Source organism: Mus caroli, unplaced genomic scaffold, assembly GCF_978045245.1.
Source record: "Mus caroli unplaced genomic scaffold, Mus_caroli_1 scaffold_15, whole genome shotgun sequence".
NCBI lineage: Eukaryota > Metazoa > Chordata > Mammalia > Rodentia > Muridae > Mus > Mus caroli.
This window is the reverse complement of record NW_028227270.1, coordinates 103,596,507-103,613,336: the sequence shown is the minus strand read 5'-3', so window position 1 is coordinate 103,613,336 and position 16,830 is coordinate 103,596,507. Positions and strand designations below refer to the sequence as shown.

Below are 16,830 nucleotides of genomic sequence, written 5' to 3'. Positions count from 1 at the left end.
CTCCCATGCTCATGGATTGGCAGGATCAACATTGTAAAAATGGCTATCTTGCCAAAAGCAATCTACAGATTCAATGCAATCCCCATCAAAATTCCAACTCAATTCTTCAACGAATTAGAAAGTGCAATCTGCAAATTCATCTGGAATAACAAAAAACCTAGGATAGCAAAAACTCTTCTCAAGGATAAAAGAACCTCTGGTGGAATCACCATGCCGGACCTAAAGCTCTACTACAGAGCAATTGTGATAAAAACTGCATGGTACTGGTATAGTGACAGACAAATAGACCAATGGAATAGAATTGAAGACCCAGAAATGAACCCACACACCTATGGTTACTTGATCTTCGACAAGGGAGCTAAAAACATCCAGTGGAAGAAAGACAGCATTTTCAACAAATGGTGCTGGCACAACTGGTTGTTAACATGTAGAAGAATGCGAATCGATCCATTCCTATCTCCTTGTACTAAGGTCAAGTCTAAGTGGATCAAGGAACTTCACATAAAACCAGAGACACTGAAACTTATAGAGGAGAAAGTGGGGAAAAGCCTTGAAGATATGGGCACAGGGGAAAAATTCCTGAATAGAACAGTAATGGCTTGTGCTGTAAGATCGAGAATTGACAAGTGGGACCTCATGAAACTACAAAGCTTCTGCAAGGCTAAAGACACCATCAATAAGACAAAAAAACCACCAACAGATTGGGAAAGGATCTTCACCTATCCTAAATCAGATAAGGGACTAATATCCAATATATATAAAGAACTCAAGAAGGTGGACTCCAGAAAGTCAAATAACCCCATTAAAAAATGGGGCTCAGAACTGAACAAAGAATTCTCACCTGAGGAATACCGAATGGCAGAGAAGCACCTGAAAAAATGTTCAACATCCTTAATCATCAGGTAAATGCAAATCAAAACAACCCTGAGATTCCACCTCACACCAGTCAGAATGGCTAAGATCAAAAATTCAGGTGACAGCAGATGCTGGCGAGGATGTGGAGAAAGAGGAACACTCCTCCATTGTTGGTGGGATTGCAAGCTTGTACAACCACTCTGGAAATCAGTCTGGCGGTTCCTCAGAAAATTGGACATAGTACTACCGGAGGATCCAGCAATACCTCTCCTGGGCATATATCCAGAAGATGTCCCAACCGGTAAAAAGGACACATGCTCCACTATGTTCATAGCAGCCTTATTTATAATAGCCAGAAGCTGGAAAGAACCCAGATGTCCCTCAACAGAGAAATGGATACAGAAATTATGGTACATTTACACAATGGAGTACTACTCAGCTATTAAAAAGAATGAATTTATGAAATTCCTAGCCAAATGGATGGACCTGGAGGGCATCATCTTGAGTGAAGTAACACAATCACAAAAGAACTCATACAATATGTATTCATTGATAAGTGGATATTAGCCCAAAACTTAGGATACCCAAGATATAAGATACAATTTGATAAACGCATGAAACTCAAGAAGAATGAAGACCAAAGTGTGGACACTGTGCACCTTCTTAGAATTGGGAACAAAACACCCAGGGAAGGAGTTACAGAGACAAAGTTCGTAGCTGTGATGAAAGGATGGACCATTTAGAGACTGCTGTATCCAGGGATCCGTCCCATAATCAGCTTCTAAACGCTGACACCATTCAATACACTAGCAAGATTTTGCTGAAAGGACCCAAATATAGCTGTCTCTTGTGAGATGATGCCGGGGCCTAGCAAACACAGGAGTGGATGTTCACAGTCAGCTATTGGATGTATCACAGGGCTCCCAATGGAGAAGCTAGAGAAAGTACCCAAGGAGCTAAAGGGATCTGCAACCCTATTGTTGGAACAACATGATGTACTAACCAGAACCCCGGAGCTCTTGTCTCTAGCTGCATATGTATCGAAAGATGGCCTAGTCAGCCATCATTGGAAAGAGAGGCCCATTGGACTTGCAAACTTTATATGCCCCAATATAGGGGAATGCCAGGGCCAAAAGAATGGGAATGGGTGGGTAGGGAAGTGGGGGGCGCTATGGGGGACTTTAGGGATAGCATTGGAAATGTAATTGAGGAAAATATGCAATAAAAATATTAAAAATCAAAAAAAAAAAAGAAAAAAGAAAATGTAATAAGCAGAAAGGCCCAAGTGAGGAGGCTTCAATCCACTTAGAAGGGGGAAGGAAATAATCACTGGAGGCAGAAGGAGGGAATGACCTTCGTGTAAGCAGGGAGGTGGAGGGGAAAAGGGGAACAGGATTAAACATGCGAAGACAGGAGAGAAATCCAAAGGGTCAAGAAAATGAATGGAAACAAGCAGCCTCAAGAGGAGGGAGGTAGGGGACCCTCTAGAAAGTATCAGAGACCCAGGCAGTGAGAGACTCTTAGGATTCAATGAGGGTGATCTTAGCCAAAATGCTCAACATTAGGGAAAGGGAACTGGAAAAGCCAACCTCCAGTAGACAGACAGGGCCTCAAGTGGAGGGACAGGGTTACTAACTCACAGTCAAAACTTCTGACCCACAAATGTTCCTGTATAAAAGAACTGCTGAAACAAAAATGGAGAATCAACTGAAAGCATGGTGGCCCAATGGCCTGTGTACTTTTGGATCCATCTCATAGAGGAGGGACACCAAGGCCTGACACTATTACTGATGCTATGAAGTGCTTACAGAGAGGAGCCTGGCATGGCTGTCCTCTGAGAAGTCCTATCTGCAGCTGACTGAGACTGAAGCAGATACTTACACCCAACCATTGGACTGAAGTCAGGGACCCAATGGTTGAATTAGGGAAAGGATTAAAGAAGCTGTAAGGGAGAGTGACCCCCATAGGAAAACCAGCAGTCTCAACTAACCCAGACCCCAGAGAGCTCCCAGAGATGAGCCACCAATCAGGAGGCATACACAGGCTGGTTTGAGGCCCATGGCACATATATAGCAGAGGTCTGCCTGGTCTGGCCTCAGTGGGAGATGCACTTAATCCTCAAGAAACTTGAGGCCTCAGGAGAAGGGTTGGTCTAGTGAGGGGGAAGCACCCTCTTGGAGGCAAGGTGGAGGAGGAATAAAATGAAGAACTGTGGGAGGGGGGACTGAAAGTGGGGGCAAGGACTAGAATGTAAATAAATAAAATAATTAATTTTTTAAAAAGTCATTCTCTTTCCCTGGTTTCTTTCTAAAATTAATTCTAGCTTAACTTGATGAGACAAATTATGGAAAATGTGAGAAACAAATAAGAATAATCTAAGGATACCTACCTCAGGTCCTGTGATGTGCATTAGACCAGACATAGCAGAGGCAATAGCATCATAACCTGCTCTGTGAGACATGGGCCCTGTCTGGCCATATCCTGCAACAAGAAGAACAAGCATTCAGTGCCACATGGGTGTGACAGTGTGCTAAAACCATTCACCTCAAAAAAACTGCAGCACTCTCCCTGTTATCTATGTGGCCCTTGGTGGAAGCAGTAAGAATTAATCATACATTATGGAAAGCAAAAGCCTTCTGAGTTGCTGACCTCATTCTGCCCTCAGGGGTGTTTTGTTTGGCCTTTAGAATAATTTGAAATGATTTTATTTAGTTTGCAACAATTTTTAAAAAAATAAAAAATAGCACATAAGACATAATTTCTGGCTTTTCTTTAAAAGTCAGAAAAATAAGACAGTCATGGTAGTGCGCCCTTTAATCCCAGCACTTGAGAGGCAAAGGCTGGTGGATCTCAGTTCAAGGCCAGCCTGGTCTACAGAGTGAGTTCCAGAACAGCCAGACCTACACAGAGAAACCTTATCTTGGAAAAAAAGGTGGGGGGGAGTCAGGAATATATTCAATGTTAGCCCATATTCTCTCATGGAAGCAGAGCAAGATGAGTAAAAGCCCTCACTGCAGTGGGGTTCACTCTCTCTCCTTAGGCCTCTGCCTCATCACTGATTAAACTTATTCCAAGTCCTCACTAGACACGACCCACTCTTTTTCTATGTGACAGTACAAAAGTGAAGCAAAATGTATTGACCTAGATTAGGTTTGTGGATTTCTCAACTAAGCAAACAAGTTACAAGCGATGAATTTTAAAGCTGGACATATTTTAGTAATGGTGGTGCAATCCTAGCACTCAGGAAACCGAGAACGGAGGAGCAAGAGATTGAGGCTAGCCTGAGCTACATTGATAGACCCTCTCTTAAAAGAAAAACTATCACTGGAAGAAAAAGAAAAAAAGAAGGACTTACTAACAGATGGGAATGAGATGGTCAATTTATTTTTGAAGGGAGAAAAAGCAATAGTCATATATAAAACAATTTCACAACTTGCCAGTGTCATTTTAGGTGCTGCCTTTTTATTTATTTTTCTTTCTGACTTTTTTTATTGGATATTTTCTTTATTTACATTTCAAAGGAATCTCAGGGTTGTTTTGATTTGCATTTCCCTGATGATTAAGGATGTTGAACATTTCTCTAGGTGCTTCTCAGCCATTCTACATTCCTCAGTTGAGAATTCTTTGTTTAGCCCTGTACCCCATTTTTAATAGGGTTATTTTATTCTCAGGAGTCTAACTTCTTGAGTTCTTTGTATATATTGGATATTAGCCCTCTACCAGATGTAGGGTTGGTAAAGATCTTTTCCCAATCTGTTGGGTTTTGTTAGGAAGGGAAAACAAAAATCATGAGAACATGAGGAGTCTTTTCTCCTCCTTTTTTATTCTGTCTTAGTGCTTATTGTTTAATCCTAAAGGTTTTATCAGCTGTGGGATTCCAACTCCAAATCCCATTTCTTACCCAGAAAGTGAAGAAACGAAGAGCTTTGCTGACATAGGTATTGAAATGCTCTGCCTTATAAATATGTAGAAAGGGGCTGCTGGGGCATTTGCTTCACTGCGGAGCACCCCCGTTTCAGTCCCTCACTTGCTCCAGTCCACTGATTGAATATCTCCTTAGCGAAAAGACTTCCCTTAATGGCCATTTATAGAAAGCAGCCTACATCACATTTTTCTTTCCCTTTGTGCTATTTGTGTCCATAGCATTTACCCTCAAAGTTGGGTATTGCACTCATTCATTGATTAGTTGTCACCTCCATGCTGAAATGTGACCTGTATGGATATTTTCACTCTGACTGACAGCTCTATCCTCAGATTCTAGTATAATGTTTGATGACATTTAGTGGAAGAATAAATACTTGTTACTCAAAAACAATCATTTTTTATCTATAAGGTGAACAAAGAAGCAAAGATGTGTTTAAATGAACCAATCAACAGTTAATCTACCCGGACATGTTTGCTACCAAAATAGTCTCTATTAGAAATAAAATCCTCATATGAATAAAAAATTTTAAATCCACACATGAAACATGAAGTAATATTAAGATATTATTAAAATAATTAAAATTTTAAAGATATTTTTCTCTTTGCTTGTTTGTTTTTCTGGATCTATAACCCAACCTTGAACTCTAGACCTTCCTGCCTCAACTCTCCCATGAATACTGGGATTACGAGTATGCACCAGCAGGCGTGGTTGACATCCCTTATCACTGATGACAGAAAAATGGGCACTGTGTCTACTTGTGTTTTATTATTCAAATTTTGAAACAAAAAGAGAGCGAATTTGTAATAAACCTATCATCTAATTTCAATTATCATTTATTTATAGACAATCTTTCCAGTATATTATTTATCTTTCAGCTACTCCTGCTATCTTCCAAGTAATGCTACTATGACTACTACAGTTATGAAAAAAAAAATAATGCAATTTAAAAGAAAAACTTGAATGACCTGCTTCAGGTAAAAAGTTTTTTCCCTCAATTTCAAAAACAAAAGCTTATAATTTTTAAACAACTACTCTTTAAATATTTTTAAAGACAAAAGGGGACAATGAAGGGATCATAGTAATAAAAGAAGTAAAGTTAGCAGTTACCATGTAGGGATCTGGAAAGTCCTTCCGAGCTTTAGCGAATGGATGCTCAGGAGCTACTCTGCATCTGTAAGTACACTAGACTAGGCTTGCAGTTCTCACAGCAATGGTTTCCAAGCCACAGGTAATTCCCAGCACAGAACAGCATCCTGAAGCAGAAGGTCACTGTGCTTGGTAAACCACCTTGAGCTCAACAGGAGTCCCAAGAAGGATGAGGTTTCAAAGCACTCAATATGTGCATCTAGCCAGGATTCCGGATCCCTCAAGTGAGATAAACTGAGGTGTCTCGCCATCAGCATGACTCAATCAACTCTTCTAAATAAGCTTCCAGAGAAGTACGCTCAGGAGAAAAGCAGTCACTAAATAAAAGCACAGCATGCCTGTTGCCTTCTACTATAAATTCTCTTTTTGTTCAGCATAGAACATGAGTGAAGCACAAATACGCTAAACTTTAAATTGCAACTTCCAAGTGTTTCTAGTAAAGAAATATGTAAATGCTTTCACTAGAGAGAGAAGGCACAATAAAAAGAGAGTAAACTTCATAGCTGAAAAATATCTGTGTTCAAATTATGATACTGCCAACTATTAAATCTTCAATAATTCATTTAATTCCTGTGATCCTCAATGATAGTACTAACATTTATCTCACATTTACTTCAAAATTCAACTTGACTGCATAGCAAAAGCAAAGTGAATTTTATATTGAGCATTAAATATACATTAATCAATATATACATATTAGTCAACACACTAAGAATATATTAGCTTACATTCTTCCATATAATATTTATAATATCATAAGAAAAGATATGTTGAGGTATGTCAAAGTATTGAGACTAGAAATCTCAAGTATTAAAAATAAGTTGTCTAACATCCATTAAAAATGAAAAACTTTTTACAGTTGGGACACTGCTCAGTAGACAGAAGAATGTGGTAATAATAATATTGTATAGTAAAACTGGGTATGGTAGCGCATATCTTTAATACCAGCATTTGGGAGACAAAGAGGTAGGCCAATCTCTGTGAGTTTGAGGCTATCCTGGTCTACAAGTGAGTTCCTGAACAGCCAAGGCTACATAGGGAGACCCTGTCTATAAATAAATAAATAAATAAATAAATACATAAATACATAAATACATAAATACATAAATACATAAATAAATAAAATAAGATGCATGTGTGTATATATGCATGTGTTTGTAAGCAAAAAACATTCTGTCTTCTCACCTAATACTTAACTATTTAAATGATATTAATAATACCAACAATTTTGAGAACTGTGTTTACAATTAGATTTATCTGTTAGTAATGTGAAAATGAATTATCTGTTGAAAAATCAATAACTATCTGAATATGAAATAAAAATGGTTGGGGTTGTTTGTTTAAAAACAACTGTGCTTTTAATCCAAAGTTAACAGAAAAAAAAATCTGTCAGTTCTGTATGTTGAAATTACAGGGGTAAGGAAAATTTAAAGAGGGTGTAGAGAAACAAGAGCACAGTGTTTCTCTCTCTCTCTCTCTCTCTCTCTCTCTCTCTCTCTCTCTCTCTCTCTCTCTGTCTCTCTCTCTCTCTCTCTCTGTCTCTCTCTCCTCCCCCTCCCCCTCCCCCCATTCCCTTCCCCTCCCCCTCTCCCTCTCCCTCTATCCCTTGCCCTTCCACTTACTTTCACTATGAGGGACAAGCTCGCCATCTTGTGGCTTCTGTGAACACTGACTACATAGCAAACCTTGCAGTTGAGATCCTAAAAGCAAGCTCCTGGTCTCCCTTACTTTCTGTTTCTTCTGAATAGTGCCTTGCCCTTGCCCTTCTTTCCTTCACCAGAAACCTTAAATCCCAGCAGTAACAGGCACTCACACTCTCTGTAACTCTGTGACACCTTTCAGGATTCAATACTCTCTCTACCAACGCTTATCATTTGGGGAATCCCAAATCCCTTTGACAAATTGATGAGAGGTTCTGCACACACACCAGAAGAATGGAACTGAACAGCTGCTGCTCCCAGAACCCATTCCAGTGCTGTGCTGCATCAGGCTCAGCATCTCAGTGGCACCCAATGCTTATATACACCTGCTCCAGACCTAGAGCGCCTCAATTCTCAGGACAGCTCTCCTGACAGAAATCAGCCTAAGGGAAGCTTGAGGATTCTAAGTAACCAAGAGTTTCATGGTGGGGCTTTAGCCTGATGGTAATAAAAGGAAAGAAAACAAAATAAAGCACAAGAAGTATTGTAGCAGAACTGAGATGTGGACTCAAATCTGTGTTCTTAAATCCAAAGATGTTTGTGTGTACTTATGTTTTCATTGGCATCTCCATCCAAAAGTCCAAGATATTACAAGCTGCTGATGCCCTAAACAGGCATGATATACCAGTTCAGTCAAACTCACACACCATTAACCAATGGTCTTTTCCTATAGTCACTACCTTATTTAATGGAAAACACATCTCAACATATACACAACCAAGAAACGTGAGTTACCCTAAACTCTTGTCTTTCACTTTGTGTTTATGTCCAACTGATCAATAATTCCTGGTTGATAATTTGACCTGTCAGATATCTCCCACATCTATATAAGTTCTTATGCCCTTATTTACAGCTTACCTGCCTCAGTTTACTCTTTATGTGATACAAAAAAACTTCCAAAAATCTGATCAAGATTTTTTAATACTAAAATTCTTAAAATAATAATATATCTTGATGTGACACATTGGGTTATGATGGAGTCCTTTCTGTTGAAATTGATGGAGTCACCATTCTGTATCTTTTGCCACACACCAAAACAATTTACATTCACTATAGTTGTCCTCTAAACACGGACAACTCTTTAGTTCCTCTGGCCCTCTGTTGTTGCTACTTTATACATTATTCCCATCTTCACTGTCTGCTATCTGATTCCTTCCAAGACACAGACCAGTGGCAGCAACTTAAGAACAAGGAAGAGAAACATTTCAAAGATGAGTACACCAGTGCCAGTAGTGAATGTAAAGATAAAATATAAATGTGTTAATCCTATTAGATAGCTACTACCAATATTCTAAAACCTGCAAAATTCTACTAATAGACCATTCCCTGAAAGAGCCAAAGGTAATAAAATATTTTGTGATGGATAATAGAGTATGTCAAATGTATACAAATATCTGGACTTTGCTTTTCTCGGCTGTTTTTTTTTCCTTGGTTTTTTTGTGTGTTTTTTTAATAGTGTGAAGAATTAAAATGATGATAGGAACTGAAGACAGCTCTTCAGGTACTTTTCATGAAAGTCTGATGACTTAAGTTCTAGTCCTAGAACTCAAGCCTGCTATGGTGGTATGCACTTGTAGTCTCAGTATTCCTCCTGTAATGTGGGAGGCAGAGAGCAGGCAGAAAGCTTACAGGCCTGCTAGCCTGGAATAGACTGCACACAGACACAGAAAACATAGGAGAAACTCAACAGGTGAAAGGCCAGAATTGACTCTCCAAAATTGCCCTCTGTCCTCCCTCTGCCCTCCACATGCATGCTATAATACGTAGTCCTATCACACATGTGCGCGCGCGCACACACACACACACACACACACACTTTACGTTAAAATATGAATAGACTTGGTATTTTAATATCTTACTTAACTCACATGTATGTTTTCTTCTTGTTGAAAATGTCCAAGAATAGAGAATACAAGTATTCCTAGTATATGATTTAAACAAATTAAGTATGTTAAATTTTGTGGGTTCATAATGAATTTTTAATCACCCAAAGCTACTGGTATATACTAAGGAATAAATTCATATTGTAAAGTTTTATAAGGGAAAAATTTTGCATCTACCTAACCTTCACTAAGTAAACTATACCCAGTGTGTTTGTGTGTTTGTGTGTGTGTTATATAAATATACCTGGAGGCTGGAGATGAAGGCAGACTAAAGCACTTAAACTTTATTTAAAAACAAACAAACAAAAAAAAACAGGTTCAGGTTCCCTAGCTATACAGGGAACTAACTGATTGGTTAGGCTGGGTGGTTTCAGAGCACCAGGGATCCATCTATCTCTATACACCCTGACCACCCAGCATTGGAGTTGCCAACACAAGCTGCCTTACCCAGAGCTTTATGTGGGTTCTGACGATTCAAATGTGTGTTCTCATTTTTTGCATTGCAAGCATTTTGCCAGCTTAGACATTTCCCCAGCATCCAGAAAAATTTGTTTTGTAAAAGTTTACCAACAATAAAGAAAACATAGCAGAGTTAAAACCCATAGCTATGCAATTCCTACTGAATTAAAAGATAGAGTCAAACATTATTGATAATAAACATAGGCAATCATTAGTAACTTCCAACTTTACCAAAAAAAAAGGTCCTTACGTGATACCTAGAAAAATAATAATCATTGTCTATTAAATATTCTTAAGAAAAAGAAAACTCAAATAAAAGTCTGAAAAATCTTACATAATTTTAATGTACTATTAAAAATAGAGACACCACAAAAAACAATTACCATAACAGGACAATAGAAAAATTATGAAAATTATAATGAAAAAGAAAGATTGGAAAGGAACTGTGAGATAAAGAAGGAATGTGGATTTCAATTTGAGAGACAGAAATCTGAATGGCAATTGCATGCTTAATAACATTAATTACTATTTTTATTCATGTGTAATAATGGTTTGCATATTTATGCTTTAAATTTGTGTGTGTGTATGTGAGAGAAAGAGAGAGACAGAGTCAGGGACATAAGGAGAGACAGAGACAGAGAGAGACAGAGAGAGAGAGAGAGAGAGAGAGAGAGAGAGAGAGAGAGAGAGAGAGAGAGAGAGAGAGAGAGAGCTGGAGAACTTGCCATCCTGGCCACAGCGATTCTGTGGAAGCCAGATGTCTTGGCTCTCTCCTGCCACCATGTGGATCCCAGGGATAGAACTCAGGTTGTCAAGCTGAACCACTCTGCCACCCTTAGTGAGGATTTAAATAAGGTCCTTTCCTATTAAATATATTCTAAGATAATTGGAAAGGAAATTAGGTGAGTTCTAAATTTCACTTGTAAACATTCTATGGAAGATCCATAACAGGCAGAATTATGAATAAAACATGGTAAGCTATAACTTATGAAACTGGGTACTGAAAATTTGTTACACTATACTTCTTATCACTTTTTCAGAATAAGATGTAAAACAATAATAATAAATTCTAAAATTCAAAAAATACAGCAAAAAAATGAAATAAAGTCAAAGTACACCAAGCAATATTAGATATGAAAAGATTTTAGGCCAAAGTTCTCACCATACAGATAAGAAAGGTAAGTTCCAGAGATAAAGTCATAAGGTGTCAGCAGGAAACTCTGAGCATGTGCTTGGATGCTGAGCTCCCAGGCTGGGTGCACACATCTGAACAGCAGAGAGTCACTCTCTATTCTTAGATACTTTCTGCTTTACAGAGATTGATTCAGAAAAGAACTCAGGAGATAGTTTTCTAAAATATTTTTCCTGGTTTTTGCTCTTTTGTTTGTGAGCACTTCCCTTGTCATGCCTCTTTTGTGAGACATGAAGAGCCAAAAGGACCAGAATTTCTCAATCTTGTGGCTTTTTTGCTCAACATTCTTATGAACATTGTGGGAAGCCAATTGTTTGAAACTTTTCCCTTAATTATATCTTCAGTTTAAAGTTTTTGTCTTTCTACAGTCATATTCATATGTCTATTTCTCTCTTCCTTCCTTCAGCAGAATTCCAATGCAACAAACCTACAAGCCAACCTAAGAGTACTTAATTCTAGGACTCCATAGGTCAAAATCAGAGACAAGTTAGAGTTATAAAAACAGCATGACCAAACCAATAACCGGTCCATCCCATGGACAAACACTAATCCCTGACATTATAAATGATGCTCTGCGATGCTCGAAGACCAGAGCCTAGCATAAATGTCCTCTGAGTGGCTATACACACCAGTGGACAGAAACAGAAGCACATACTCAACAGCAAAACATTAGATGGAGGTCAGGGAAACTTATGGAAAGGTTGAGAGAAGGACTGATGGGAACTCAAGAAGTACATAGGAACTCCACAGGAAGACCAACAGAGTCAACAAACCTGGACCCCTGGGAGCTCTCAGAATCTAAGCCACCAACCAAAGAACATACGTGGGTTGAAATGAGGCCCATAGGCACACATGTAGCAGACAGGAAGCTCAGTCTTCATGGCTAATCTGTCTGGCCCCAGTGGGAGAGGATGCACCTAATCTGGCAGAGAATTGATGGACTAGTGGGTAGCAGGTATTGAAGAGGGGGTCTCACCCTCTCAGAGGAAAAGGGAAGGGGGTAAAGGAACTCGGTGAGGGATGAATCGGGAGGGGAAGCAGTGATTGGGATGTAAATAAATAAAGACCACAGACTGAGCACGGGGACCCAAATAGAGGAGTTAGGCAAAGGACAGAGGAGCTCAAGGGGGATTGCAACCACACAGGAAGAACAACAATATCAACGAAACCAGGGACTAAACCACAAACCAAAGAATACACACAGAGGGAACGCACACAGCTCCAGCTGCAAGTGTAGCAATGGGACAGGAGGCCTTGGCCCTGTAGAGAATCGATGCCCTAATGTAGGGGAATGCTAGGGTGGTGAGGTAGGACTGCAGGGTTCCTTCATAGAAGCGGGGGTAAAAAGGATGAGATAGGGAATTTGTGGAGAGGAAACTGGGAGAGGGGCTAACATTTGAAATGTAAATAAATAAAATAATCATAAAAAGAATACTATGGCCAGAGTATATTTAAAGAAATTTTACTTATGCTTCATATGTCATCTCATTTATGCTTCACAATAACTAAATGGAATAATTTTTTTTCTTGTGGTTGACTCTCACATATTTTTTTAATTAGGTATTTCCTTCATTTACATTTCCAAAGCTATCCCAAAAGTACCCCCATACCCTGCCCCCCCACTCCCCTCTCCGCGCCCCCCCCCCCAACTCCCACTTCTTGGCCCTGGCATTCCCCTGTACTGAGGCATATAAAGTTTGCAAGACCAAGGGGCCTCTCTTTCCAATGATGGCCAACTAGGCCATCTTCCGATACATATGCAGCTAGAGACATAAACTCTGGGGGTGGGGGGGGGGGGTACTAGTTAGTTCATATTGTTGTTCCACCTATAGGGTTGCAGACCCCTTTAGCTCCTTGGGTACTTTGTCTAGCTCCTCCATTGGAAGCCCTGTAATCCATCCAATAGCTGACTGTGAGCATCCACTTCTGTGTTTGCTAGGCCCAGGCATAGTCTCACAAGAGACAGCTATATCTGGGTTCTTTCAGCAAAATCTTGCTAGTGTATGCAATGGTGTCAGCGTTTGGAAGCTGATTATGGGATGGATCCCCCGGTATGACAGTCTCTGGATGGTCCATCCTTTCATCACAGCTCCAAACTTTGTCTCTGTAACTCCTTCCATGGGTGTTTTGTTCCCAATTCTAAGAAGGGGCAAAGTGTCCACACTTTGGTCTTCGTTCTTCTTGAGTTTCATGTGTTTTGCAACTTGTATCTTGTATCTTGGGCATTCTAAGTTTCTGGGCTAATATCCATTTATCAGTGAGTACATATCATGTGAGTTCTTTTGTGATTGGGTTACCTCACTCAGGATGATGCCATCCAGGTCCATCCATTTGCCTAGGAATTTCATAAATTCATTCTTTTTAATAGCTGAGTAGTATTCCATTGTGTAAATGTACCACAATTTCTGTATCCATTCCTCTGTTGAGGGGCATCTGGGTTCTTTCCAGCTTCTGGCTATTATAAATAAGGCTGCTATGAACATAGTGGAGCATGTGTCCTTATTACCAGTTGGAACATCTTCTGGATATATGCCCGGGAGAGGTATTGCTGGATCCTCCGGTAGTACTATGTCCAATTTTCTGAGGAACTGCCAGACTGATTTCCAGAGTGTTGTACAAGCTTGCAATCCCACCAACAATGGAGGAGTGTTCCTCTTTCTCCACGTCCTCTCCAGCATCTGCTGTCACCTAAGATTTTGATCTTAGCCATTCTGACTGGTGTGAGGTGGAATCTCAGGGTTGCTTTGATTTGCATTGGAATAAATTTTATTGTCCCATTTTAATTACTATGAGAAAACTGGTGCTGTGAACAGCTAAGTGTTCACAGCCAAGGTCATATCACTACTTACCATGAACGTATAAGCAGCTATTAAGCTGTTGACATTCATGACTGTGAGCAATAGTTTACAAAGTATTTTCATGAGCACCAACAATTTATATATTATTTTGAACAAAACTTTGATCAGGAATGCCAACAATTTAGACCTGGTTTAAAGACCAGAAATATGATTAATGTGGTTTACTCTCCCAACAAACTTTGAAATTAGATCACAAATTTCTATCAGGAGCAACAGCAAAATTGATGGTTAATTGCAAAGGACTTAAACCATGGGAAACATCATGCTAACAGGTATATGCTCCTAATTCAAACAAAAAGATGGACTGGGTGGTGTAACAAGAGCATCCTGCTTTTATCACAGAATTAACATTTGTTTTACTATAGCTAATTGGTAACTAAAGGCAATTTTTATTTTACTGTTGTTCTGTGTATATGTGTTTTTCCAACAATAAATGATCATACTGGGTAGACAATAGAAACTTACTGCTTGTCAATTAACTGTGCATGCTACTCATTTCATGCCTGTGATATTCTTCATATAAATTTTAAAAAACTGTTTACATGTAATGTATGGAAGTCAGTGTGACTGGATATTCAAGAAAATTATCTTAACTGTGGTATGCAATATATTTTTATAGAAGAAAATAAAAAGTAATTAAAACATCATCTAAATGAAGTCCATCACTACAAAGTTCTGATGCCTTGCCAGTGCATTTATACACACATGCACAGATTATTTTAAATCCCAAAAGACTTATTCAATAATGGAAGAAAAGGCTATTAGAAATCACAATGATATAATGAAAAGAAATAGAATCTGTCCTCCAACTATGAATTTTGATATATTTCCATATTTTAAAAAACAATCAGTAATTAGATACATATTGCAAGCTTTATTATTTTCTCAAAGAAGAATTCAGCTCATAATTTGATAGATGCACCATAAAAATCACTAAAAAGGCCTCTGCCACAAAGCTCCATATCCAAATAGCACCAGGAGAGAGCTAGCCTCCCAGGAGTGAAGACACAAGCCTGTGAGTACAGGCAAGATCACCACTTCTGCTCAGAGGGACCCTCCTGGAACCATCAGAACACAGGAACTGAGGAGCAGCCTGGGACATGAGCATTCAGTTTCTGTCTGTGCCCTGATCTGATCCTGTGCCACAACACTACATATACAAATACCACCAAGTGAGAACTGGTCTCCCAAGAGAGCCAACAAACCTTCGAGCAGAGGTAAGGCCACCACTTCTGTTCAAATTTCTGGCCCAAGAGGGACACACCTAGACCCATAAGGACACAGGAACCAAAGAACATCTGGGGAAAGGATCCTTTTGGTTTCTGTCTGCACCCCAGAGCAGGCCATGTACCACAGCTCTTCATTCCCAAATTCCTCCCACAGAGAACTGGTCTCTCAGGAGTGATGAAACACAGGCTTGCAGTAGGGACAAACCTCAGTCAGAGAAAGCAAGAACAGCTAACAGCAGAGATAACCAGATGACAAAAGGCAAGGGCAAGAACATAAGCAACAGAAACCAAGGCTACTTGGCATCATCAGAACCCAGTTCACCCACCACAGCAAGCCCTGGATACCCCAACTCACCGGAAAAGCAAGAATCTGATTTAAACTCACATCTCATGATGATGATAGAGTATTTTAAGAAGGACATAAATAACTCACTTAAAGAAATACAAGAGAACACAGGTAAACAGGAAGAAGCCCTTAAAGAGGAAACACAAAAATCCCTTAAAGAATTACAGGAAAACACAACCAGACAGTTGGAGGAAATGAACAAAACCATGCAGGATTAAAAAAAATGGAAAAAAAATAAAGAATCACAAAGGGAGTCAACCCCTGGAGATAGAAAACCTAGGAAAGAGATCAGGAGTCATAGATGCAAGCATCACCAAGAGAATACAAGAGATAGAAGAGAGAATCTCAGGTGCAGAAGATACCATAGAAAACATGGACACTACAATCAAAGAAAATACAAAAAGCAAAAAGCTCCTAAACCAAAGCATCCAGGAAATCTAGGATACAAGAAGAAGACAAACCTAAAGATAATAGTTATAGTAGAGAGTGAAGATTCCCAAGTAAAAGGCCAGTAAATATCTTCAACAAAGTAAACTTCCTTAACCTAAAGAAAAAGATGCCCATGAACATACAAGAAGCCTACAGAACTCCAAATACACTGGACCAGAAAAGAATTTCCTCCCATCACATAATAGTCAAAACATCAAATGCACAGAGAAAGAAAAAATATTAAAAGCAGTAAAGTAAAAAGGTCCAGTAACATATAAAGGCAGACATATCAGAATTACACCAGACTTCTCAATAGAGATTATAAAAGCTAGCTGATCCTGGGCAGATCTTATACAGACACTCAGAGAACAAAAATGCTAATCCAGGCTACTATACCCAGCAAAACTCTCAATTACCATAGATGGAGATACAAAGATATTGCATGACAAAACCAAATTTACACAGTATCTTTCCACAAATCCAGCTCTACAAAGGATAACAGATGGAAAACGCCAACACAAAGAGGGAAACTACACCCTAGAAAAACCAAGACAGTAATCTTCTTTCAACAAACCCAAAAGAAGATAGCCACACAAGCATAAAAATAACATCAAAAGTAATAATCACAATTCCGTAATATCTCTTAACATCAATGGACTCAATTCCCCAATAAAAACACATAGAACAACAGACTGGATATGTAAATGGGATCCAGCATTTTGCTGCATACAGGAAAGGCACCTCGGTGTCAAAGGCAGACCCTACCTCAGAGTAAAGGGCTGGAAAATAATTTTCCAAGCAAGTGATA

General features: G+C 39.2%; 1 protein-coding gene across 6 annotated transcripts in view; it reads right to left on the bottom strand.

Moving 5' to 3' along the window:
• Sugct (succinyl-CoA:glutarate-CoA transferase) overlaps nt 1-16,830 on the bottom strand; it is an 844,211-nt gene that overhangs the window by 700,016 nt on the left and 127,365 nt on the right. For all 6 annotated transcript variants that reach the window (XR_003834661.2, XM_029468350.2, XM_021180767.3 and 3 more), the window contains exon 7: nt 3,245-3,336. Coding sequence is in view for 5 of the 6 variants with exons in the window: in XM_029468350.2 (XP_029324210.1) it covers nt 3,245-3,336 (92 nt within the window). In the remaining variant the exon portion in view is untranslated. The remainder of the gene's footprint in view (nt 1-3,244; nt 3,337-16,830) is intronic.